This window comes from Hyla sarda, chromosome 4 (genome assembly GCF_029499605.1).
Source record: "Hyla sarda isolate aHylSar1 chromosome 4, aHylSar1.hap1, whole genome shotgun sequence".
NCBI classification, from domain to species: domain Eukaryota; kingdom Metazoa; phylum Chordata; class Amphibia; order Anura; family Hylidae; genus Hyla; species Hyla sarda.
The window spans coordinates 177701485-177727347 of NC_079192.1; the positions used below are offsets into that span (position 1 = coordinate 177701485).

Here is a 25863-nt window from a genome sequence, read left to right on the forward strand (position 1 = left end):
TTTGCCAAAATGAACTTAAGCCAATATCCTCCTGGGAAAATTGTGTTGTGGACAGATGAGACCAAGATAGAGCTTTTTGGTAAAGCACATCATTCTACTGTTTACAGAAAACGGCCTACAAAGAAAAGAACACAGTACCTACAGTGAAATATGGTGGAGGTTCAATGATGTTTTTGGGTGCTTTGCTGCCTCTGGCACTGGGTGGCTTGAATGTGTGCCAATTAATTTTGGGTCACACTGTACAGCTCAGTGTCAGAAATCTGGGTTTGCGTCCGAGATCTTGGGTCTTCCAGCAGGACAATGACCCCCAAATATATGTCAAAAAGCACCCTGAAATGGATGTCAGCAAAGCGCTGGAGAGTTCTGAAGTGGCCAGCAATGAGTCCAGATCTAAATCCCATTGAACACCTGTGGAGAGATCTTAAAATTGCTGTTTGGAAAAGACACCCTTCCAATAAGAGAGATCTGGGGCAGTTTGCAAAGGAAGAGTGGTCCAACATTCCGGCTGATAGGTGTAAGAAGATTATTGATGGTTATCGGAAGCAACTGATTTCAGTTATTCTGTCCAAATGGTGTTGTTAGGGACTGACCAGGGGAACAGGGAGAGTGAGCCCGTAACTGACCCTAAAACATCTCTCCCTGCCTACTTGCCCATCCACCCTAACCGATGGATCGACAACTGGGTGCCGGTCCCTCCTTGAACTAAAGTGCAGGGGCCTAATTAAAAAACACATACTACTAAATAGTCGGTCACAAACCAGAAACATAACAGGAACATTCAACACTATAATATATTAAGCTCAGAGGACACAGATCAATGAGCAGTACAGAGGACACTATCATGGAACATGAACAGAGGACACTATAGATCATCGGACATGAACAGAGGACTCAGTGGTCGTGAACAGAGGACACTATAGATCTGTGGTCATGAACAGAGGACACTATAGATCGGTAGTTATGTACAGAACTCCAAAGATCTGAAATCAAGGACTAACAAACATAGAGTTCAAAACAAATGCCAGGAAAACAGATAAGTCAAAAGAAACAGACAGGAATATAGCATAATCTCCCAGAATGTCCAATAGACACAAAGTCCCATTGGCCAGAAACTGAGGTCTATCGCTAATCAGGAATATACGCATTCCCTTTGCAAAACCTCCAGTATACATGAAGTCCCTGTGGACAGGTAATAGGAATGCTGCCAGATACACAGGACATATTTATAGAACACTGTTCACACTGAACACAAGACAGAAATTGCATCCCCTCAGGAAACCTCCAGTAGAGAGGATTGTCCCCATGGAGCAGAAACAGCGATGCCTAACATAGGACACTGTTCACACTGGAAACACAAACTGGACACTCCACTATAGGAGTAGCCATTAATAATAAATCCAAATAGACTACTGGCTGGCGGCACACTCCACCGAGGTCAGGATGCTGGCCCAGTAGAAAAACAGAAATATAAAACACAGAACTTCACATAAACAGATACAAGAGAAAACACAGTGTGAACAGACACATAGCAGAAAGGATAAATAAATCCTAAAACCGACTTAACAAACACAGCTTAAAATCTACTAAGAGCATGCCATCTAACACGACTAAAACCAGAAAATACAAAGTGCATGCTAAAACAGAGATAGTAGATTAAAAGCTCAAATAAGAAGAGTTTCACCCAGCCTCCATTAGCAGAATAGCCAGCATGTTAGCAGCGAGACATAGCCATATGAAGTATCACCAGCCCTGAGGCTAGGCTGGGCTGACTATAAACAGACACACCCAAAAGGCTATTGGCTAACAGAGGCTGAAGCTGAAAATGCCATAGACATTAACTCTTCCCTGACCAGGAAACATAAAACTGTTCACACGCAGAAAAACCAATAGGCTGTGTGTACAGACATGACAGGTGTGCAACCAAATATTAAGTTAAGGGTGCCGATAATTTTGCCCAGACCATTTTTGGAGTTTGGTGTGACATTATGTCCAATTAGCTTTTTTTCCTTTTACATTTTTTTTTAGTTCCAATACACACAAAGGGAATAAACGTGTGTAACTGCAAACCTTTTCCATGAGAAATACTTCATTTTCTTGAAAAATGTTAGGGGTGTCAACATTTACGGCCATGACTATATATAAGAGTTGCAGGCAAGCAAATACAGTCGCAGACTGTATAGATCAATCCAGCCAAAAGAATTCCAGCAGCACACCCGCAAGATGTGTGGTAAAACTCAGTAGTGCTTTATTGACCCATTGTGAGATGCAACGTTTTGATGATATCGCACCATCTTTATCAAGCAGGTTATATTTATATTCACAAGCATATGGTCAACATGTGTAGCAAGCTCATCCCCCCCCCCCCCCCCCCCCCCCCGGCATTCAACATCACGGAGGGGGGCGGAATATTGATGAAGCAGGGGAGAGCTGCATGAGCAATGTGCACAGGAGCGCAATGGCAAGGAGCTTGTAGAGGGCAGAACTATGGAAATACCTAACGTAAAAATGTAAATTAACCAATTAACCTTAATTTTTAAAGCTAGTCACCTGCACCATAACCCCGTATACTGGCTTTAATGTGGATGAACAGCTGTCAGATTCTCTTTAGATATGTAGTATTAACTGATACTAAGGCGAGCTCAGACGGTCAAAGAGTTCGGAGAGCAAAGCAGGGGATAGCGGTTTTTGATGGTAATTTTATTTAAACCGCGGTAGTCAATACATGGTCGTAAGGATCCATCCTTTTTAGAAACAAAGAAGAACCCCGCTCCAGCAGGGGATGAGGACTTCCGAATAAAACCTCTCTTTAGGTTCTCCTGGATATAATCTGACATGGCTTGAATCTCTGGGGCTGACAGAGGGTAAATCCTGCCACGGGGCGGAGTGGTACCATGAAGGAGGTCAATGGGACAATCATAAGGTCTATGAGGAGGTAAGATCTCTGCTTGCTTTTTGCAGAAAACATCTGAAAAGTCCTGGTAAGCCTTGGGAAGGCCCGGTAAAGGTGAAGCCTCAGGGGTTTGACAAGTGGTAGCAGATGTGAGGCATCGCTTGTGACAAGAAGGACCCCAACTTTTGATCTCCCCGGTGGTCCAGTCGAGGGTAGGAGCATGACGTTGGAGCCACGGCAGGCCGATAAGAACTTCAGAGGTGCAGTTAGGCAGAACGAAAAATAAAATTTTTTCATGGTGAAGTCCAATGCTCATGGGCAGGGGTTCAGTGCGGTAGCGCACAGTGCAGTCCAATTTCTCTCCGTTAACAGAAGAGATAAAGAGCGATTTGACGAGACGGGTTACTGGGATACTGAACCTATTAACGAAAGAGGCCAAGATAAAGTTTCCTGCAGAACCTGAGTCCAAGAAGGCCACTGCTGAGAAGGAGGCGTTGGCGGAAGGAGAAATCCGCACAGGTACAGTCAGACGTGGAGAGGCAGAATTCACACCAAGAGTCGTTTCACCCTTGTGAAGTAGGTGCGTGCCTTTCTCCTGACGCGGAGGGTGGATAGGACAGTCTTTTAGGAAGTGTTCAGTACTTGCACAGTACAGGCACAAATTCTCATTACGGCGGCGAGTTCTCTCTTGTAGAATCAGGCGAGACCGATCCACTTGCATAGCCTCCTGGGCGGAAGGCACAGGAACAGATTGCAAAGGACGTTGGAAGAGAGGAGCCGGGGAGAGAAACCGCCTGGTGCGAACAAGATCCTTTTCCTGTCGAAGTTCCTGGCGTCTTTCTGAGAAACGCATGTCGATGCGGGTGGCCAAATGGATTCGTTCAGACAGATTTGCCGGAATTTCTCTTGCGGCCAGGACATCTTTGATGTTACTGGATAAGCTTTTCTTGAAGGTCGCGCAGAGGGCCTCATTGTTCCAGGATAGCTCAGAGGCGAGGGTACGGAACTGGATGGCGTATTCGCCCACAGAAGAACTCCCTTGGACGAGGTTCAGCAAAGCAGTCTCGGCTGAGGAGGTCGGGGCTGGCTCCTCAAAAACACTACGTACTTCTGAGAAGAAGGACTGGATAGTAGCGGTGGCGGGATCGTTGTGGTCCCAGAGCGGTGTGGCCCATGACAAGGCCTTTCCAGACAGGGGGCTGACCACGAAAGCCACCTTAGACCGTTTGGTCCGACATCATCTCCAGGTGTTGGGAACACTGGGACAGGAATCCACGGCACTGTTTAGAGTCCCCATCAAACTTGTCCAGTAGAGACAGGCGGAAGCTGGGAGCAGCCACTCGCTGCGGAGGAGATGCAGGAACTGGCAGAGGAGATGATTGCTGTAGTTGCAGCAGAAGCTGTTGCAGCATAACGGTCAGTTGAGTCAGCTGCTGTCCTTGTTGCGCGATCTGCTGTGATTGCTGGGCGACCACTGTGGTTAGGTCAGCGACACTAGGCAGCGGGACCTCAGCGGGATCCATGGCCGGATCTACTGTCAGGATCCGGACTGGTATGCAGCGAGGACACTGGAGGTGGATCCTCTGTGTCAGTGAGGTGATGCGTGGGCCGTACCAGGGGAACGGAACCTAAGGGGTTACTGGTTTTCACCAGAGCCCGCCGCAAAGCGGGATGGACTTGCAGCGGCAGGTAACTCCCAGGTCGTTCCACCCGATAGCGACTCAACCCCACTGACAGCTGAGACAGGCGCGGTACACAGGGACAAGGCAAGAGCAAGGTCGGACGTAGCAGAAGGTCAGGGCAGGCAGCAAGAGTCGTAGTCAGGGGCAACAGCAGAAGGTCTTTGTACACAGGCTTGGGAACACACTAAACGCTTTCTCAGGGCACTAAGGCAACAAGATCCGGCAGGGACAGGAACGGGAAGTGGGTTTTTATAACAATGGAAGTGATTGACACTGATTGGGCCAGGCACCAATTAGTGGTGCACTGGCCCTTTAAATCTCAGAGAGCCGGCGTGCGCGCCCTAGAGAGCGGAGCATCGCATCCCCACCGGCAGAGACAGTGCAGCGCTCCCGGTCAGCGGGTCTGACCGGGGCGCTGCAGAGAGGAGGACGCTGTGAGCGCTCCGGGGAGGAGCAGGGACCCGGAGCGCTCGGCGTAGCAGCTATATTACAGCTCTGTACAACTCAAGTTTTATGGAGCCATATATTGTAGTCCGCACAGGTCCTACTGTGAAGATTTGTGAAGTCCAAGTTATGTTTATGATTCTACCTCTGAAATCAATTGGACAGATGACAGTAAACATATAAATCTCATCTATATATATATGAAAAGAGAAGACCTGACTCACTGACTCATCACCACCCAGCCTAAACCATTGGACCTAGAAAGCTGAATTTTTTTCACAGGTGTTGTTTTTAAGATGTAGACAAGGAAAAAGAAAGGATTTTTTTTAGAAATTCAACCCTTAAGGGGGTGAAAAAGGGATTGAAAGTTTGTATGGAAGTCCATCATTTTTTTTAAGTTAGATGCATGAAACTTTGTTTTTAGGCTAACATTTAGAGATAAAGAAACACGTGTTTTAATGTTTTCTAAAATTCCCCCCCCCCCTGAAGGGGTGAAACAGTGGTTCGAAGTTTGTATGAATTAACCCCTTGACGCAGAACACAGAGTATACTCAGCGCTGTGGCACGGGAGGGAGCTGAGCTTGCATCATACCCGCATGGTCCCGGCTGCTATAAGCAGCCAGGACTCTTGGCTAATGCCGGACATCGCCATTCCGGCAGATGTCCAGCATTAACTCTTTAGACGCAGCGTTCAAAGTTGAAAGAGTTCGGGTTGTTTGGATGCCCGTAGACTTTACCCAGAGCGGCCTATACTATAGGATCGTAAAAAGTAGATCTATGTTACCCCAAATTTAACGCGTGCGAAGCCGCGGGCAAAAGCTAGTGTCTTTATAGTCTTACTAGTACTTTCTATGATAAGTTACCTTTAAGATCAGTGCTGGTAACTTCCAGAAATGGTTCAGCAACTGCAGAGTCCATGGACTTTGAGTTCCAATCTGTAGGTTACACCAGGAAAACAATTACAACAAATAGTTCCATATATAACTCCAGAAAATGATATGCTTAACTGTAAAAGCCTTATAAATCAATTACATTATTATATAGTACCGTAAACACAAATGCAAATGTTCCTAAAGGAGTATTTCAGCCCCTAAAAAGGTATCTCCTATTCATAGACAGACTTTTTAGTTATTTTTTATATTTTATGCAGTTCACCATGCTGGTTAAATAATGAGATAATTTAATAGCTCATGTCCTTACCAGCTATGTCTATTTTTTGTTCTTTACGTTTTTTTAAAATACTGAAGCATTTTTAGTTAAGAAAAAGCAATGCTGGTATGGTACTTTCTTTTGTTATATTTTTAAATATTTTATTTAACCCTTTTTAAAATTTTTAGTCCCACTTGGGACTTAACAACATGATCACTTGATTACATATGTAATGCATCACAATATTTATATATTAAAGGGCAGTATGATTTTTACCATAACAGCATCCTGTAGCATCCTGCCTCAGGCAAGGATAGCAGATATACAAAGATGGAAGACTTAGAGGCTTTCATTAGGCCTCAACTACCATCAGCAACTTTGGATAGTGTCACAAGTGGGTCAATGGGGAGCACCCACCCTCTATTGCACCACTCAGATGCCACTGTAGCTACTAATCATGGCATATTTATTCAGTGACTTTTGGTCCAGAGCAATTACTGTGAAAAGTCAGCTGACCGTCAACTCCAGCATGGGGGGGGGGATGTGGGTCCCAACTGCAGTTGCATGGTATACCTCTATGGGCTCCCTTTGTAATGGATTATGGGCACACTACCAGATTATTTGAGTGCACACTACTCACCTCCAAAAAGATGTGGGGAGAGGTGAGAGGGAAGCAGGCTGAGCTGCAGCCTAATCCTCCCCCGGAGTTCCTTGCAGCTTCTGGTATATTGAGCCCCGGCCTGACTGAGTTGGGCCTGGCTGTGGATGCCTCCTACAGAGCCATGTATGTACGAGGGGCCACAGGGGAAAAAGTGGAGGCTGCGACTCTCAGTGGGCTCCTGATTTGGGGGGGGGGGGTCAGGGATTTTTTGTAATATATTTGTTATATTTGTAATAAATGTCAGACTACATGCATACAAAGCATGCACTATCTATTATTATCCAACCTATGACACCCAAATGCTCCTGTAATCTTATACCTTATAACTGCATTTGCATTTGGGTCTCATAGGGTGGATAATAGATAGCGTGTTTCTAAAGTCAACAAAGATGTAGTCAGAAATGTATTACACATACACAGGATCTAGTTGGGTTTTTATTAGTATGCTCTATTCATTAAAAGTTAGGTTTTTGAGCCATGGTTTTAGTTTTACGCAATTGTTATCCACAAGGATCTATATACATGCATTACCATTACATAAATACATATACATGCATTATAATATGGGTCACGAATGAGTTCTTTCGTGTGAATTATAGAAGCAGGTTTTTTCATGCCACTTGGGGCATCGCTACAAAAAACCTGCACTGACAGAGTAAATTAGTCTTGCCCGCAGGTGTGGAGCTGATATCAGTTCATGATTCTGACCAAAATCTGATATGTACTTAATGGGGTATTCCCATTTTAATCTCCTGTCTTCTGTCCATAATACAGGGGATAACAAGCTGATCGGTTGAGGGTCTGACCACTGCGATTGCTCTATACCCAACAACAGGGGCAAATATGTCACTGGAATAAAAGGTGCACATCGCACGTGATTGGCCAGCACTCTATTTTTTCTCCAAATCCATTTCTTCAGTCCAAAGAACATTGGCAGAACAGTGTTGGTTGCGTATGCACTGTCTGCACAGTTTATTCTGGAGATGATTTTGTGCTCATTTTTGGGATTAGTGGGGGTTCCAACAGTTGGACCCCACTGATTAGTTTGTTATCCTCTATCCTATGTATAAGAGAAACCTTAATGAGATTGGAATACTCATTTAAAGGTTTATTCCAGAGTAAACATTTTTAAATCAACTGGTGTCAGAAAGTTATACATATATTAAATTATATATATTTAAAAATCTTTAGCCTATCAGTATCTGCTGTATGCTACAGAGAAAGTTGTGTAGTCTTTCTAGTCTTACATGGTGCTCTCTGCTGCCACCTCTGTACATTTCAAGAACTGTCCAGAGCAGGATAGGTTTGCTATGGGGATTTGCTCCTGCTCTGGACAGTGCCTGACACTGTGGTCAGACTGGAAAGAACTACACAACTTCTTCTGGAGCATACAGCAGCTGAAAAGCACTGAAAGGGTTAAGGTTTATAAATAGAAGTATGTAAATCAAGGTAATCTACAAATCTGTATAACTTTCTGGCACCAATTAATAGATTTTTTCCCCCCAAAAAATAACACATGAACTGAAACATCCATCCATATCCTGAACACGGCAACAAATGGAGCTTTTTTCTTTCCTTTCCTGCAAAATATTGAGTATTGTCTCAATGCCAATGGAATACATATCAGACTTAAATACTTTATTTATATTTTTCTGCATATTTCGACATATTTTCTTTATTATGTAACCCATTTGCCTGGCACAATACTTTATATAGGAATTGCCAGTTCTATAAATGCCCTTTGCATATATAAGTGTACAGCATTTCACTTTGTTCGTTAGTTGATACAATTAAATGTTGACAGAAGGATTCAGTGGAGGAAACTGTGACGGCTATAATTGTCTCCAGTTCATCATTCTTTACTTCCTTGTATGAATGCCTGGCAACATAATGAGCCACAATAAGTCCTGTAATATTCCACATCACAATGTCCTTTTGTAAGGCTAAAACTGCCCCTTAAAACATTTTGTGGGAGATTATTAGAGGAAAAATTACTGAGTTGCCCATAGCAACCAATCAGCTAGCTTCTTTCATTTTTATCAAGGCTTCTGAAAAATGAAAGAAGTGATCTGATTGGTTGCTATGGGCAACTGGGCAACTTTTCCTCTGGACAGGTTTTGATAAATCTCCCCCTTTGACATTATGGGGGACATTTACTAAAGTACAAGGTGGGCCATTTATATGGATACACCTTAATAAAATGGGAATTGTTGGTGATATTAACTTCCTGTTTGTGGCGCATTAGTATATGTGAGGGGGGAAACTTTTCAAGATGGGTGGTGACCATGGCGGCCATTTTGAATCCGAATTGTGTTTTTTCATTAGGAAGAGGGTCATGTGACACATCTAACTTATTGGGAATTTCACAAGAAAAACAATGATGTGCTTGGTTTTAACGTAACTTTATTCTTTCATGAGTTATTTACAAGTTTCTGACCACTTATAAAATGTGCTCAATGTGCTGCCCATTGTGTTGGATTGCCAATGCAACCCTCTTCTCCCAATCTTCACACACTGATAGCAACACCGCAGGAAGTACAGGCTTCCAGTATCCGTAGTTTCAGGTGCTGCAGAATGGGCAAAACAAAAATTGGAACTAGACCCTCAGTTTACGCAGAAGATTTTGTTCAGTGATGAGGCAAACTTTTATGTGAATGGTGAAGGTAACAAACAAAACCACCGCTATTGGTCTGACACTAACCCACATTGGATAGATCCCTCTAAGACTTTTGGAACACAAAAATTGATGATATGGTGTGGTATATGGGGTACAAAGATAGTGGGGCCATTCTTCATCAATGGAAACCTCAAGGACATTGGATATGTGAAATTGCTACATGATGATGTGTTTCCCTCTTTATGCACTGAAGCTGGCATGTTCCCTGAGTTTTTCCAGCAAGATGGTGCACCACCACATTATGGGTATCAGGTCCGAGCATTCCTAGATTAACAGTTTCCTGGAAAGTGGATTGGCCGTCGTGGGCCAGTTGAATGGCCCCCAAGGTCTCCCAATCTGACCCCCATAGACTTTTATCTTTGGGGTCATCTGAAGGCAATTGTCTATGCTGTGAAGATACGAGATGTGCAGCACCTGAAACTATGGATACTGGAAGCCTGTGCTAGCATTTCTCCTGGTCACCACCCATCTTGAAAAGTGTCCCCCCTCACATATACTAATGTGCCACAAACAGGAAGTTAATATCACCAACCATTCCCATTTTATTAAGGTGTATCCATATAAATGGCCCACCCTGTATTTGCACTTGAAAACATAGTCCAAACAGCCAATGTATCCTGAGAATCTGCACTGACCCCAATTATTATGCACCAGTGGGTGTGTTTGTTGGGCAATGTGGGCATGTTTTGCATAGTGAATCTTTTGGAGCTGGATTAATCATCTGCAACATTTCAAAAGCCAAAAAATTGCACAAATCACATTCCACCCCTGACCACCCATACCTAACTGCACAATATTTACTTTGAAACACACAACCCTGTTAACCCCCTAATGCTGTGGCCTGTTTTGACCTTAACCCCTTAAGGACCAGGCCATTTTACACCTTAAGGACCGGAGCGTTTTTTGCAATTCTGACCACTGTCACTTTAAACATTAATAACTCTGGAATGCTTTTAGTTGTCATTCTGGTTCCGAGATAGTTTTTTCGTGACATCTTCTACTTTAACTTAGTGGTAAAATTTTATGGTAACTTGCAACCTTTCTTGGTGAAAAATCCCAAAATTTGATGAAAAAAAATGAAAATTTTGCATTTTTCTAACTTTGAAGCTCTCTGCTTGTAAGGAAAATGGATACTCAAAATATATATTTTTTGGGTTCACATAAACAATATGTCTACTTTATGTTTGCATCATAAAATTTATAAGTTTTTACTTTTGGAAGACACCAGAGGGCTTCAAAGTTCAGCAGCAATTTTGAAATTTTTCACAAAATTTTCAAACTCACTATTTTTCAGGGACCAGTTCAGTTTTGAAGTGGATTTGAAGGGTCTTCATATTAGAAATACCCCATAAAAGACCCCATTTTAAAAACGACACCCCCAAAGTATTCAAAATGACATTCAGTAAGTGTATTAACCCTTTAGGTGTTTCACAGGAATAGCAGCAAAGTGAAGGAGAAAATTTAAAATCTTCATTTTTTACACTCGCATGTTCTTGTAGACCCAACTTTTGAATTTTTGCAAGGGGTAAAAAGGAGAACATTTTTACTTGTATTTGAAACCCAATTTCTCTCGAGTAAGCACATACTTCATATGTCTATGTTAATTGTTCGGCGGGCGCAGTAGAGGGCTCAGAAGGGAAGGAGCGACAAATGGTTTTTGGGGGGCATGCTGCATTTAGGAAGCCCGTATGGTGCCAGAACAGCAAAAAAAAAAAACACATGGCATACCATTTTGGAAACAAGACCCCTCAGGGAACGTAACAAGGGGTAAAGTGAACCTTAATACCCTACAGGTGATTCACAACTTTTGCATATGTAAAAAAAATATATATATTTTTTATCTAAAATGCTTGTTTTCCCAAAATGTTTACATTTTTAAAAAGGGTAATAGCGGAAAATACCCCCCAAAATTTGAAGCCCAATTTCTCCCGATTCAGAAAACACCCCATATGGGGGTGAAAAGTGCTCTGCTGGCGCACTACAGGTCTCAGAATAGAAGGAGTCACATTTGGCTTTTTGAAAGCAAATTTTGCTCTGGGGGCATGCCGCATTTAGGAAGCCCCTATGGTGCCAGAACAGCAAAAAAAAAAAAAAAAAACCACATGGCATACCATTTTGGAAACTAGACCCCTCGGGGAACGTAACAAGGGGTAATGTGAACCTTAATACTCTACAGGTGTTTCACGACTTTTGCATATGTAAAAAAAAATATATTTTTTTTACCTAAAATGCTTGGTTTCCCAAAATTTTTACAATTTTAAAAAGGGTAATAGCAGAAAATACCCCCCAAAATTTGAAGCCCAATTTCTCCCGATTCAGAAAACACCCCATATGGGGGTGAAAAGTGCTCTGCTGGCGCGCTACAGGTCTCAGAAGAGAAGGAGTCACATTTGGCTTTTTGAAAGCGAATTTTGCTCTGGGGGCATGCCGCATTTAGGAAGCCCCTATGGTGCCAGGACAGCAAAAAAAAAAAAAAAAACACATGGCATACCATTTTGGAAACTAGACCCCTCGGGGAACGTAACAAGGGGTAATTTGAACCTTAATACCCTACAGGTGTTTCACGACTTTTGCATATGTAAAAAAATATATATTTTTTTAACCTAAAATGCTTGGTTTCCCAAAATTTTTACAATTTTAAAAAGGGTAATAGCAGAAAATACCCCCCAAAATTTGAAGCCCAATTTCTCCCGATTCAGAAAACACCCCATATGGGGGTGAAAAGTGCTCTGCTGGCGCACTACAGGTCTCAGAAGAGAAGGAGTCACATTTGGCTTTTTGAAAGCGAATTTTGCTCTGGGGGCATGCCGCATTTAGGAAGCCCCTATGGTGCCAGGACAGCAAAAAAAAAACACATGGCATACCATTTTGGAAACTAGACCCCTCGGGGAACGTAACAAGGGGTAATTTGAACCTTAATACCCTACAGGTGTTTCACGACTTTTGCATATGTAAAAAAATATATATTTTTTTTACCTAAAATGCTTGTTTTCTCAAAAATTTTACATTTTTAAAAAGGGTAATAGCAGAAAATACCCCCCAAAATTTGTTAGACAATTTCTCCCGAGTACGGCGATACCCCATATGTGGCCCTAAACTGTTGCCTTGAAATACGACAGGGCTCCAAAGTGAGAGCGCCATGCGCATTTGAGGCCTAAATTAGGGACTTGCATAGGGGTGGACATAGGGGTATTCTACGCCAGTGATTCCCAAACAGGGTGCCTCCAGCTGTTGTAAAACTCCCAGCATGCCTAAACAGTCAACGGCTATCTGGCAATACTGGGAGTAGTTGTTTCAGCTGGAGGCTCCGTTTTGGAAACAGTGGCGTACCAGACGTTTTTCATTTTTATTGGGGAGGGGAGGGGGGTTGTATAGGGGTATGTGTATATGTAGTGTTTTTTACTTTTTATTTTATTTTGTGTTAGTGTAGTGTAGTGTTTTTAGGGTACAGTGACACGGGCGGGGGTTCACAGTAGTTTCTCGCTGGCAGTTTGAGCTGCGGCAGAAAATTTGACGCAGCTCAAACTTGCAGCCGGATACTTACTGTAATCCTCCGCCCATGTGAGTGTACCCTGTACGTTCACATTTGGGGGGGGGGGGGGGCATCCAGCTGTTGCAAAACTACAACTCCCAGCATGTACAGTCTATCAGTGCATGCTGGGAGTTGTAGTTTTGCAACAGCTGGAGGCACACTGGTTGTGAAACACCGAGTTTGGTAACAAACTCAGTGTTTTGCAACCAGTGTGCCTTCAGCTGTTGCAAAAGCTACAACACCCAGCATGTACGAACAGCGGAAGGGCATGCTGGGTGTTGTAGTTATGCAACAGCTGGAGGCATACTACTTTGGCTGGGAATGCTGGGAATTGTAGTTATGCAACAGCTGGAGACACACTGGTTTGCTACTTAACTCAGTGTGCCTTCAGCTGTTGCAAAACTACAACTCCCAGCAGTCACCGACAGCCAACGGGCATGCTGGGAGTTGTAGTTATGCAACCACCAGATGCACCACTACAACTCCCAGCATGCACTTTAGCTGATTGTGCAAGCTGGGAGTTGTAGTTACACAACAGCTGAAGGTACACTTTTCCATAGAAAGAATGTGCCTCCAGCTGTTGCAAAACTACAAGTCCCAGCATGCCCATAAGGGAATGCTGGAAGTTGTGGTGGTCTGCCTCCTGCTGTTGCATAACTACAGCTCCCAGCATGCCCTTTTTGCATGCTGGGAGCTGTTGCTAAGCAACAGCAGGAGGCTGTCACTCACCTCCAACGATCCTCGCCGCACAGGTCAGTCCCTCGTCGTCGCCGCCGCCGCTGCTCCTGGGGCCCCGATCCCAACAGGGACGCCGGGGATCGGGGTCCCCAGCACTTGGGGTGCACGTCCCGCACCCGCTCACGTCCTCCGGAAGAGGGGCGGAGCGGGTTGCGGGAGTGACACCCGCAGCAGGCGCCCTGATTGGTCGGCTGGTAATCCGGCCGACGAATCAGGGCGATCGTGAGGTGGCACCAGTGCCACCTCACCCCTGCTGGCTCTGGCTGTTCGGGGCCGTCTCTGACGGCCCTGATCAGCCAATAATTCCGGGTCACCGGGTCACTGGAGACCCGATTGACCCGGAATCCGCCGCAGATCGCTGGACTGAATTGTCCAGCGATCTGCGGCCATCGCCGACATGGGGGGTCATAATGACCCCCCTGGGCGATATGTCCCAATGCCTGCTGAACGATTTCAGCAGGCATCGGGGACCGGCTCCGCTCCAGATGGTTGCGGGGGGCCGGTAAAACACATGACGTTCTCATACGTCATGTGTCCTTAAGGACTCGGAAATGGAGACGTATGAGAATGTCATGTGTCCTTAAGGGGTTAAAGGAAAACTGACAGACGGTTTACCCGCACTTAACCCAATACACAGGGTTATAGTGGCCTCGTTATGGAGATACCGTAGTGTTAGCCAGCATTGATAATCTGGAAATGGTAGGTTTTGAGCAATGGAGGTTAGACCCGGCATACCCAGCTTCCCTGTTTCCATTCCTTCTGCACCGATATGCTGGCCCACCTCATGAATATTCATGGGACCCCTTCGCCAATGAAGTACATCTGTACAGCAGCATAGTATGTCAGTATTAGGCTGGGTCCACACTACGTTTTGTCCCATACGGGAGCGCATACGGCAGGGGGGAGCTAAAAGCTCGCGCTCCCGTATGTAACCGTATGCGCTCCCGTATGCCATTCATTTCAATGTGCCGACTGGAGTGAAACGTTCGGTCCGGTCAGCTCATTTTTGCGCCGTATGCGCTTTTACAACCGGACCTAAAACTGTGGTCAACCACGGTTTTAGGTCCGGTTGTAAAAGCGCATACGGCGCAAAAATGAGCCGACCGGACCGAACGTTTCACTCCGGTCGGCTCATTGAAATGAATGGCATACGGGAGCGCATACGGTAACATACGGGAGCGCGAGCTTTTAGCTCCCCCCTGCCGTATGCGCTCCCGTATGGGACAAAACGTAGTGTGGACCCAGCCTTACACTGACAGGACGTTTGTGAGACCTAGCCTATGGCTGGACCTCACAGGCTTTTGGACATGGCAGACAGGAGGCCATCTGGCCTCCTGCTGCCATGGCAACTTTAACTCCACTATCTCATTGCAGGGTCACTGATGGGGGACAGGGGGAGCCCCCCCCCCACCTGTCAATCCTATATATTCAATGGTTAGTACTGTGATTGACAGCCGGCTCCCACTGCCAATCTGTACAGTATCCAGCAGAGCATGAAATAGGCAGGTGTGTGGGTACATTCTGAAGCAGGAATGTACCTACTGCAAGGACATACCCATATGTCCCAGGGACAGAAGACATTAACAAAGAGAAACTGCAACTTTTGGTTTTAATTGCAAATTAATCTATCTTTGACTATTTCATATGTCTGTGACTTTAGGTTTATTGTACGACTTTACCATTCATTAAATGGTAAAGTCATACAATAACCCTAAAGTCACAGACATATGCATTTTCGCTTTTTCCTTCTCACTTTCTTTTCCGTTTTTTTCTTCTCACTTTTTAAGAGACAGAACTCTTTTATTTTTCATCCATAAACCAATGTGAGTGCTTTTTGGGCCTTGTTTCAATTGAACTTTGAAATGACAACTTTCATTTCACCATAAAATTCTCAGTGCAAAAAAAAAAAAAAATATATATATATATATATATATATTTTTTTTTATTTCTAGGCAATACACTTTACAGTAATAATGATGTTATCTCTATTCTGTGGGTCAATACGATAAAAGGGATACCCATGTATCTTTATATGCGTTTCTATTATTGTACTGCTTTTAGTCATGAGCGGTGTCAGTGTTTCTGATGTGTGACTGGTAGGCAGTGTGAGTTCCCTCTCGCCCCCTGCAACATTTAGGCTAGGTTCAGACTACGGAATCTCCAGGCAGAAAATTTCCGCCCAGAGATTCCGAGTGCTGCCAGCGCCGGCTAAATCAGTCGGCGCTAGGACCGCGTGGACACTGCAATCTCCAATAGACTGCAATGTGTTCCGCACGGATTTCCGCCTGAAGAAAGAGCAACGCCATTCTTCAGGTAGAAATTTCTAAGCGGATTTTCTAAGCAGATTTTCTGCTTCACAAATTCCGAAGTGTGAATTTGTGAACGGAAACCCATTCACTACACTAGACATTTTAGCAAGCGGAATTTCGGATGGAAATTTTACGACTGAATTTCTGTCGGAAATTCCGTAGTCTGAACCTAGCCTTAGAGCTGCGCTTCACAGCTATCTGCCTTCCTGAAAGCGCACACATGGGGTAACAGGGGTTGAGGAGGTGCCATTGGAGCTGCCTCTGCTGTACACTTGGTCTGGGAAGCATTTTTAATGATACCCATAGGTAACTGTGGTGGTGATATTATATAATGTTCCATATCTCACTCTCTCCCAGTCCCGTGTGACTGAAAGCTGCCCTTTCACCATGTATTTTTCATCATGTATTCCCCTCTTAGCTTGTCCTAGCTGACTGGTGACGGTCTGACCGCGGTCGCTAAGATTCCCACCAGTCCTGAAAATGGGACATAATTGTCCCTGTTAATGAAAAGAGTGAGCCGCACCTATGGGGCTATCATTCCATTGATTCTCTGTGGAGCCATCAAATGTTTCCCAACTGGAAATATTTGTCACCTCTATAGGGTTTAACATCTTCCTGATACATTTATGGGATTGGTCGGTGAAGGCATGTTTTTACTTTTTAAATATTTTCTTTTAATTATATAATAAATTAGACATGAGTAACATCATGTCTATTTTAAATGCAATCCTATTTGATAATCTGTGTATATATATATATATATATATATATATATATATATATATATGTAGGGAGGCAGCAAAGCGGCTTGATTCACCCCTGGTATTATTCCATAACATTATTCACATACTGTATGGCATGAGATACAATTATACCTTTACATTATACACACACTAAATGGAAGGAATTATACCCTGCATATGGCAGTGCTATTCTGCTATTCTGTTAAAATAAACACATACTGTAGGGCGGGTGTTCAATTATTATCCCTTTCCATTTTACACATACAGTTCTATATAGCAGGTGATACATTACTATCCATTACTTTATACACATGATATATGGCAGGTTATGTATTATTCCCTCACATTATATTCATACCACATAGTAGGGGCTACATTACCGTAGCATAGCATTATCAACATTGCTATCCTGTTAGATCAGTGATCTCAAACTGTGGCCCTCCAGATGTTGCAAAACTCCAACTCACAGCATGCCCGGACAGCCGTTGGCTGCAGCCAACGGCTGTCCGGGCATGCTAGGAGTTGAAGTTTTGCAACATCTGAAGGGCCACAGTTTGCGACCACTGTGTTAGATTATATACATACTATATGGCAAGTGCTATATAAATATCCTTTTCCATACCATATGGAACGTTTTTTATTACTAATATAACATTACATTTTCCACATACTAGCATGTGTTACATTGCATTCTTGGTGCAATGTATACATACTATATGGCGGGTGCTTAATTATTATGTTATGCCCTATACTACATGGCAGGTGCAACATTATTATCCCCTTACAATATACACATACTATATAGCAGGTGCATATATTACTATCCCCTTTCATTATATACATACTATATAGCAGGTGCATATATTACTATCCCATTACATTATATACATACCACGTAGCAGATGTTAACTTACTATCCGATTACATTCTACACATACTGTATAGCGTGTGATACATTACAATCCTTTACTTTACACACACATATGATATGTTACATGTTACATAATTCTCTCCTTATATTATACACATAATATATAGCAGGTGCTATGCTGTTACATTATATAAATACTGTAAAGCAATTGTTATATTACTATTCTGTTACAGTATAGACATAACACATAGTGCGGCATTACTGTTCTGATACGTTATACACAAATTATAAAGCAGGTACTATATCACTAACCCCTTACATTATACACATACTATACAGCAGGTGCTATATTACTATCCACTTATATTATCCACATACTATACAGCAGGTGCTATATTACTATCCCCTTATATTATCCACATACTATACAGCAGGTGCTATATTACAATCCCCTTATATTATCCACATACTATACAGCAGGTGCTATATTACTATCCCCTTATATTATCCACATACTATACAGCAGGTGCTATATTACTATCCTTACACTATACATATACTATACAGCAGGTGCTATATTACTATCCCCTTACATTATACACATACTATATAGCAGGTGCTATATTTCTTTACCCTTACATTATACACATACTATATAGCAGGTGCTATATTACTATCCCCTTACATTATACACATACTATATAGCAGGTGCTATATTTCTTTACCCTTACATTACACATACTATATGGCAGGTGCTATAATACTATTCCCTTAAATTATACACATACTATATAGCAGGTGCCATATTACTATTCCCTTAAATTATACACATACTATATAACAGGTGCTATATTACTATTCCCTTAAATTATACACATACTATATAGCAGGTGCTATATTACTATCCCCTTACAATATACACATACTATATAGCAAGTGCTATATTACTATCCCCTTACATTATACACATACTATATAGCAGGTGCTATATTGCTATCCCCTTACAATATACACATACTATATAGCAGGTGCTATATTACTATACCCTTACATTATACACATACTTTATAGCAGGTGCTATAATACTATCCCCTTACAATATACACATACTTTATAGCAGGTGCTATATTACTATCCCCTTACATTATACACATACTATATAGCAGGTGCTATATTACTATCCCTTTACATTATACACATATTATATAGCAGGTGCTATATTACTATCCCCTTACAATATACACATACTATATAGCAGGTGCCATATTACTACTCCCTTACATTATACACATACTATAAAGCAGGTGCTATATTACTATCCCCTTACATTATACACATATTATATAGCAGGTGCTATATTTCTTTACCCTTACATTATACACATACTATATAGCAGGTGCTACATTACTATCCTTTCATTATACACATACTATACAGCAGGTGCTATATTACTATCCCCTTATATTATCCACATACTATACAGCAGGTGCTATATTACTATCCCCTTAAATTATACACATACTATATAGCAGGTGCCATATTACTATTCCCTTAAATTATACACATACTATATAACAGGTGCTATATTACTATTCCCTTAAATTATACACATACTATATAGCAGGTGCTATATTACTATCCCCTTACAATATACACATACTATATAGCAAGTGCTATATTACTATCCCCTTACATTATACACATACTATATAGCAGGTGCTATATTGCTATCCCCTTACAATATACACATACTATATAGCAGGTGCTATATTACTATACCCTTACATTATACACATACTTTATAGCAGGTGCTATAATACTATCCCCTTACAATATACACATACTTTATAGCAGGTGCTATATTACTATCCCCTTACATTATACACATACTATATAGCAGGTGCTATATTACTATCCCTTTACATTATACACATACTATATAGCAGGTGCTATATTACTATCCCCTTACAATATACACATACTATATAGCAGGTGCCATATTACTACTCCCTTACATTATACACATACTATAAAGCAGGTGCTATATTACTATCCCCTTACATTATACACATATTATATAGCAGGTGCTATATTTCTTTACCCTTACATTATACACATACTATATAGCAGGTGCTACATTACTATCCTTTCATTATACACATACTATACAGCAGGTGCTATATTACTATCCCCTTATATTATCCACATACTATACAGCAGGTGCTATATTACTATCCCCTTAAATTATACACATACTATATAGCAGGTGCCATATTACTATTCCCTTAAATTATACACATACTATATAACAGGTGCTATATTACTATCCCCTTATATTATCCACATACTATACAGCAGGTGCTATATTACTATCCCCTTAAATTATACACATACTATATAGCAGGTGCCATATTACTATTCCCTTAAATTATACACATACTATATAGCAGGTGCTATATTACTATCCCCTTACAATATACACATACTATATAGCAGGTGCTATATTACTATCCCCTTACATTATACACATACTATATAGCAGGTGCTATAATACTATCCCCTTACAATATACACATACTTTATAGCAGGTGCTATATTACTATCCCCTTACATTATACACATACTATATAGCAGGTGCTATATTACTATCCCCTTACATTATACATATACTATATAGCAGGTGCTATATTACTATCCCCTTACAATATACACATACTATATAGCAGGTGCCATATTACTATTCCCTTACATTATACACATACTATATAGCAGGTGCTATATTACTATCCCCTTACATTATACACATACTATACAGCAGGTGCTATATTACTATTCCCTTACATTATACACATACTATATAGCAGGTGCTATATTACTATCCCCTTACATTATACACATACTATATAGCAGGTGCTATATTTCTTTACCCTTACATTATACACATACTATATAGCAGGTGCTATAATACTATTCCCTTAAATTATACACATACTATATAACAGGTGCCATATTACTATTCCCTTAAATTATACACATACTATATAACAGGTGCTATATTACTATTCCCTTAAATTATACACATACTATATAGCAGGTGCTATATTACTATCCCCTTACAATATACACATACTATATAGCAGGTGCTATATTACTATCCCCTTACATTATACACATACTATATAGCAGGTGCTATATTACTATCCCCTTACAATATACACATACTATATAGCAGGTGCCATATTACTACTCCCTTACATTATACACATACTATATAGCAGGTGCTATATTACCATCCCCTTACATTATACACATACTATATAGCAGGTGCTATATTTCTTTACCCTTACATTATACACATACTATATAGCAGGTGCTATAATACTATTCCCTTAAATTATACACATACTATATAACAGGTGCTATATTTCTATTCCCTTAAATTATACACATACTATATAGCAGGTGCTATATTACTGTCCTCTTACAATATACACATACTATATAGCAGGTGCTATATTACTATTCCCTTACAATATACACATACTATATAGCAGGTGCTATATTACTATCCCCTTACATTATACACATACTATATAGCAGGTGCTATATTTCTATTCCCTTAAATTATACACATACTATATAGCAGGTGCTATATTACTATCCTCTTACAATATACACATACTATATAGCAGGTGCTATATTACTATCCCCTTACAATATACACATACTATATAGCAGGTGCTATATTACTATCCCCTTACAATATACACATACTATATAGCAGGTGCTATATTACTATTCCCTTACATTATACACATACTATATAGCAGGTGCTATATTACTATCCCCTTACAATATACACATACTATATAGCAGGTGCTATATTACTATCCCCTTACATTATACACATACTATATAGCAGGTGCTATATTACTATCCCCTTACAATATACACATACTATATAGCAGGTGCCATATTACTACTCCCTTAAATTATACACATACTATATAGCAGGTGCTATATAATTATCCTTACATTATGCACATACAATATAGAAGGTGCTATATTTCTATCCCCTTACATTATACACATCTTATTTAGCAGGTACTATAATACTATTCTTACATTATACACAGACTATATAGCAGGTGCTATATTACCGTACCCCTACATTATACACATACTATACAGCAGGTGCTATATTACTATCCTCTTACATTATACACATACTATAAAGCAGGTGCTATATTACTATCCCCTTACATTATACACATACTATATAGCAGGTGCTATATTACTATCCCCTTACATTATACACATACTATATAGCAGGTGCTATATTACTATCCCCTTACATTATACACATACTATAAAGCAGGTGCTATATTACTATCCCCTTACATTATACACATACTATATAGCAGGTGCTATAATACTATCCCCTTACAATATACACATACTTTATAGCAGGTGCTATATTACTATCCCCTTACATTATACACATACTATATAGCAGGTGCTATATTACTATCCCCTTACATTATACATATACTATATAGCAGGTGCTATATTACTATCCCCTTACAATATACACATACTATATAGCAGGTGCCATATTACTATCCCCTTACATTATACACATACTATACAGCAGGTGCTATATTACTATTCCCTTACATTATACACATACTATATAGCAGGTGCTATATTACTATCCCCTTACATTATACACATACTATATAGCAGGTGCTATATTTCTTTACCCTTACATTATACACATACTATATAGCAGGTGCTATAATACTATTCCCTTAAATTATACACATACTATATAGCAGGTGCCATATTACTATTCCCTTAAATTAGACACATACTATATAACAGGTGCTATATTACTATTCCCTTAAATTATACACATACTATATAGCAGGTGCTATATTACTATCCCCTTACAATATACACATACTATATAGCAGGTGCTATATTACTATCCCCTTACATTATACACATACTATATAGCAGGTGCTATATTACTATCCCCTTACATTATACACATACTATATAGCAGGTGCTATATTACTATCCCCTTACAATATACACATACTATATAGCAGGTGCCATATTACTACTCCCTTACATTATACACATACTATATAGCAGGTGCTATATTACTATCCCCTTACATTATACATATACAATATAGCAGGTGCTATATTTCTTTACCCTTACATTATACACATACTATATAGCAGGTGCTATAATACTATTCCCTTAAATTATACACATACTATATAACAGGTGCTATATTTCTATTCCCTTAAATTATACACATACTATATAGCAGGTGCTATATTACTATCCTCTTACAATATACACATACTATATAGCAGGTGCTATATTACTATCCCCTTACAATATACACATACTATATAGCAGGTGCTATATTACTATCCCCTTACATTATACAAAAACTATATAGCAGGTGCTATATTTCTATTCCCTTAAATTATACACATACTATATAGCAGGTGCTATATTACTATCCTCTTACAATATACACATACTATATAGCAGGTGCTATATTACTATCCCCTTACAATATACACATACTATATAGCAGGTGCTATATTACTATCCCCTTAAATTATACACATACTATATAGCAGGTGCCATATTACTATTCCCTTAAATTATACACATACTATATAACAGGTGCTATATTACTATCCCCTTATATTATCCACATACTATACAGCAGGTGCTATATTACTATCCCCTTAAATTATACACATACTATATAGCAGGTGCTATATTACTATCCTCTTACAATATACACATACTATATAGCAGGTGCTATATTACTATCCCCTTACAATATACACATACTATATAGCAGGTGCTATATTACTATCCCCTTACATTATACACATACTATATAGCAGGTGCTATATTTCTATTCCCTTAAATTATACACATACTATATAGCAGGTGCTACATTACTATCCTTTCATTATACACATACTATACAGCAGGTGCTATATTACTATCCCCTTATATTATCCACATACTATACAGCAGGTGCTATATTACTATCCCCTTAAATTATACACATACTATATAGCAGGTGCCATATTACTATTCCCTTAAATTATACACATACTATATAACAGGTGCTATATTACTATCCCCTTATATTATCCACATACTATACAGCAGGTGCTATATTACTATCCCCTTAAATTATACACATACTATATAGCAGGTGCCATATTACTATTCCCTTAAATTATACACATACTATATAGCAGGTGCTATATTACTATCCCCTTACAATATACACATACTATATAGCAGGTGCTATATTACTATCCCCTTACATTATACACATACTATATAGCAGGTGCTATAATACTATCCCCTTACAATATACACATACTTTATAGCAGGTGCTATATTACTATCCCCTTACATTATACACATACTATATAGCAGGTGCTATATTACTATCCCCTTACATTATACATATACTATATAGCAGGTGCTATATTACTATCCCCTTACAATATACACATACTATATAGCAGGTGCCATATTACTATTCCCTTACATTATACACATACTATATAGCAGGTGCTATATTACTATCCCCTTACATTATACACATACTATACAGCAGGTGCTATATTACTATTCCCTTACATTATACACATACTATATAGCAGGTGCTATATTACTATCCCCTTACATTATACACATACTATATAGCAGGTGCTATATTTCTTTACCCTTACATTATACACATACTATATAGCAGGTGCTATAATACTATTCCCTTAAATTATACACATACTATATAACAGGTGCCATATTACTATTCCCTTAAATTATACACATACTATATAACAGGTGCTATATTACTATTCCCTTAAATTATACACATACTATATAGCAGGTGCTATATTACTATCCCCTTACAATATACACATACTATATAGCAGGTGCTATATTACTATCCCCTTACATTATACACATACTATATAGCAGGTGCTATATTACTATCCCCTTACAATATACACATACTATATAGCAGGTGCCATATTACTACTCCCTTACATTATACACATACTATATAGCAGGTGCTATATTACCATCCCCTTACATTATACACATACTATATAGCAGGTGCTATATTTCTTTACCCTTACATTATACACATACTATATAGCAGGTGCTATAATACTATTCCCTTAAATTATACACATACTATATAACAGGTGCTATATTTCTATTCCCTTAAATTATACACATACTATATAGCAGGTGCTATATTACTGTCCTCTTACAATATACACATACTATATAGCAGGTGCTATATTACTATTCCCTTACAATATACACATACTATATAGCAGGTGCTATATTACTATCCCCTTACATTATACACATACTATATAGCAGGTGCTATATTTCTATTCCCTTAAATTATACACATACTATATAGCAGGTGCTATATTACTATCCTCTTACAATATACACATACTATATAGCAGGTGCTATATTACTATCCCCTTACAATATACACATACTATATAGCAGGTGCTATATTACTATCCCCTTACAATATACACATACTATATAGCAGGTGCTATATTACTATTCCCTTACATTATACACATACTATATAGCAGGTGCTATATTACTATCCCCTTACAATATACACATACTATATAGCAGGTGCTATATTACTATCCCCTTACATTATACACATACTATATAGCAGGTGCTATATTACTATCCCCTTACAATATACACATACTATATAGCAGGTGCCATATTACTACTCCCTTAAATTATACACATACTATATAGCAGGTGCTATATAATTATCCTTACATTATGCACATACAATATAGAAGGTGCTATATTTCTATCCCCTTACATTATACACATCTTATTTAGCAGGTACTATAATACTATTCTTACATTATACACAGACTATATAGCAGGTGCTATATTACCGTACCCCTACATTATACACATACTATACAGCAGGTGCTATATTACTATCCTCTTACATTATACACATACTATAAAGCAGGTGCTATATTACTATCCCCTTACATTATACACATACTATATAGCAGGTGCTATATTACTATCCCCTTAC

General features: G+C 39.9%; 1 protein-coding gene across 3 annotated transcripts in view; it reads right to left on the minus strand.

Moving 5' to 3' along the window:
• Positions 1-25863, minus strand: part of ACSBG1 (acyl-CoA synthetase bubblegum family member 1) — a 92461-nt gene that overhangs the window by 53617 nt on the left and 12981 nt on the right. The window contains exons 1-2 of one of the 3 annotated variants that reach the window (XM_056572892.1): positions 14509-14584; positions 5880-5951 (exon numbers count right to left, since the gene is read on the minus strand). In XM_056572892.1, the coding sequence (XP_056428867.1) occupies positions 5880-5951; positions 14509-14569 (133 nt within the window). In that variant the 5' untranslated portion in view covers positions 14570-14584. Of the gene's footprint in view, positions 1-5879; positions 5952-14508; positions 14585-25863 lie in introns of those variants that run through there. The other 2 variants (XM_056572894.1, XM_056572893.1) reach the window with 2 other exon arrangements.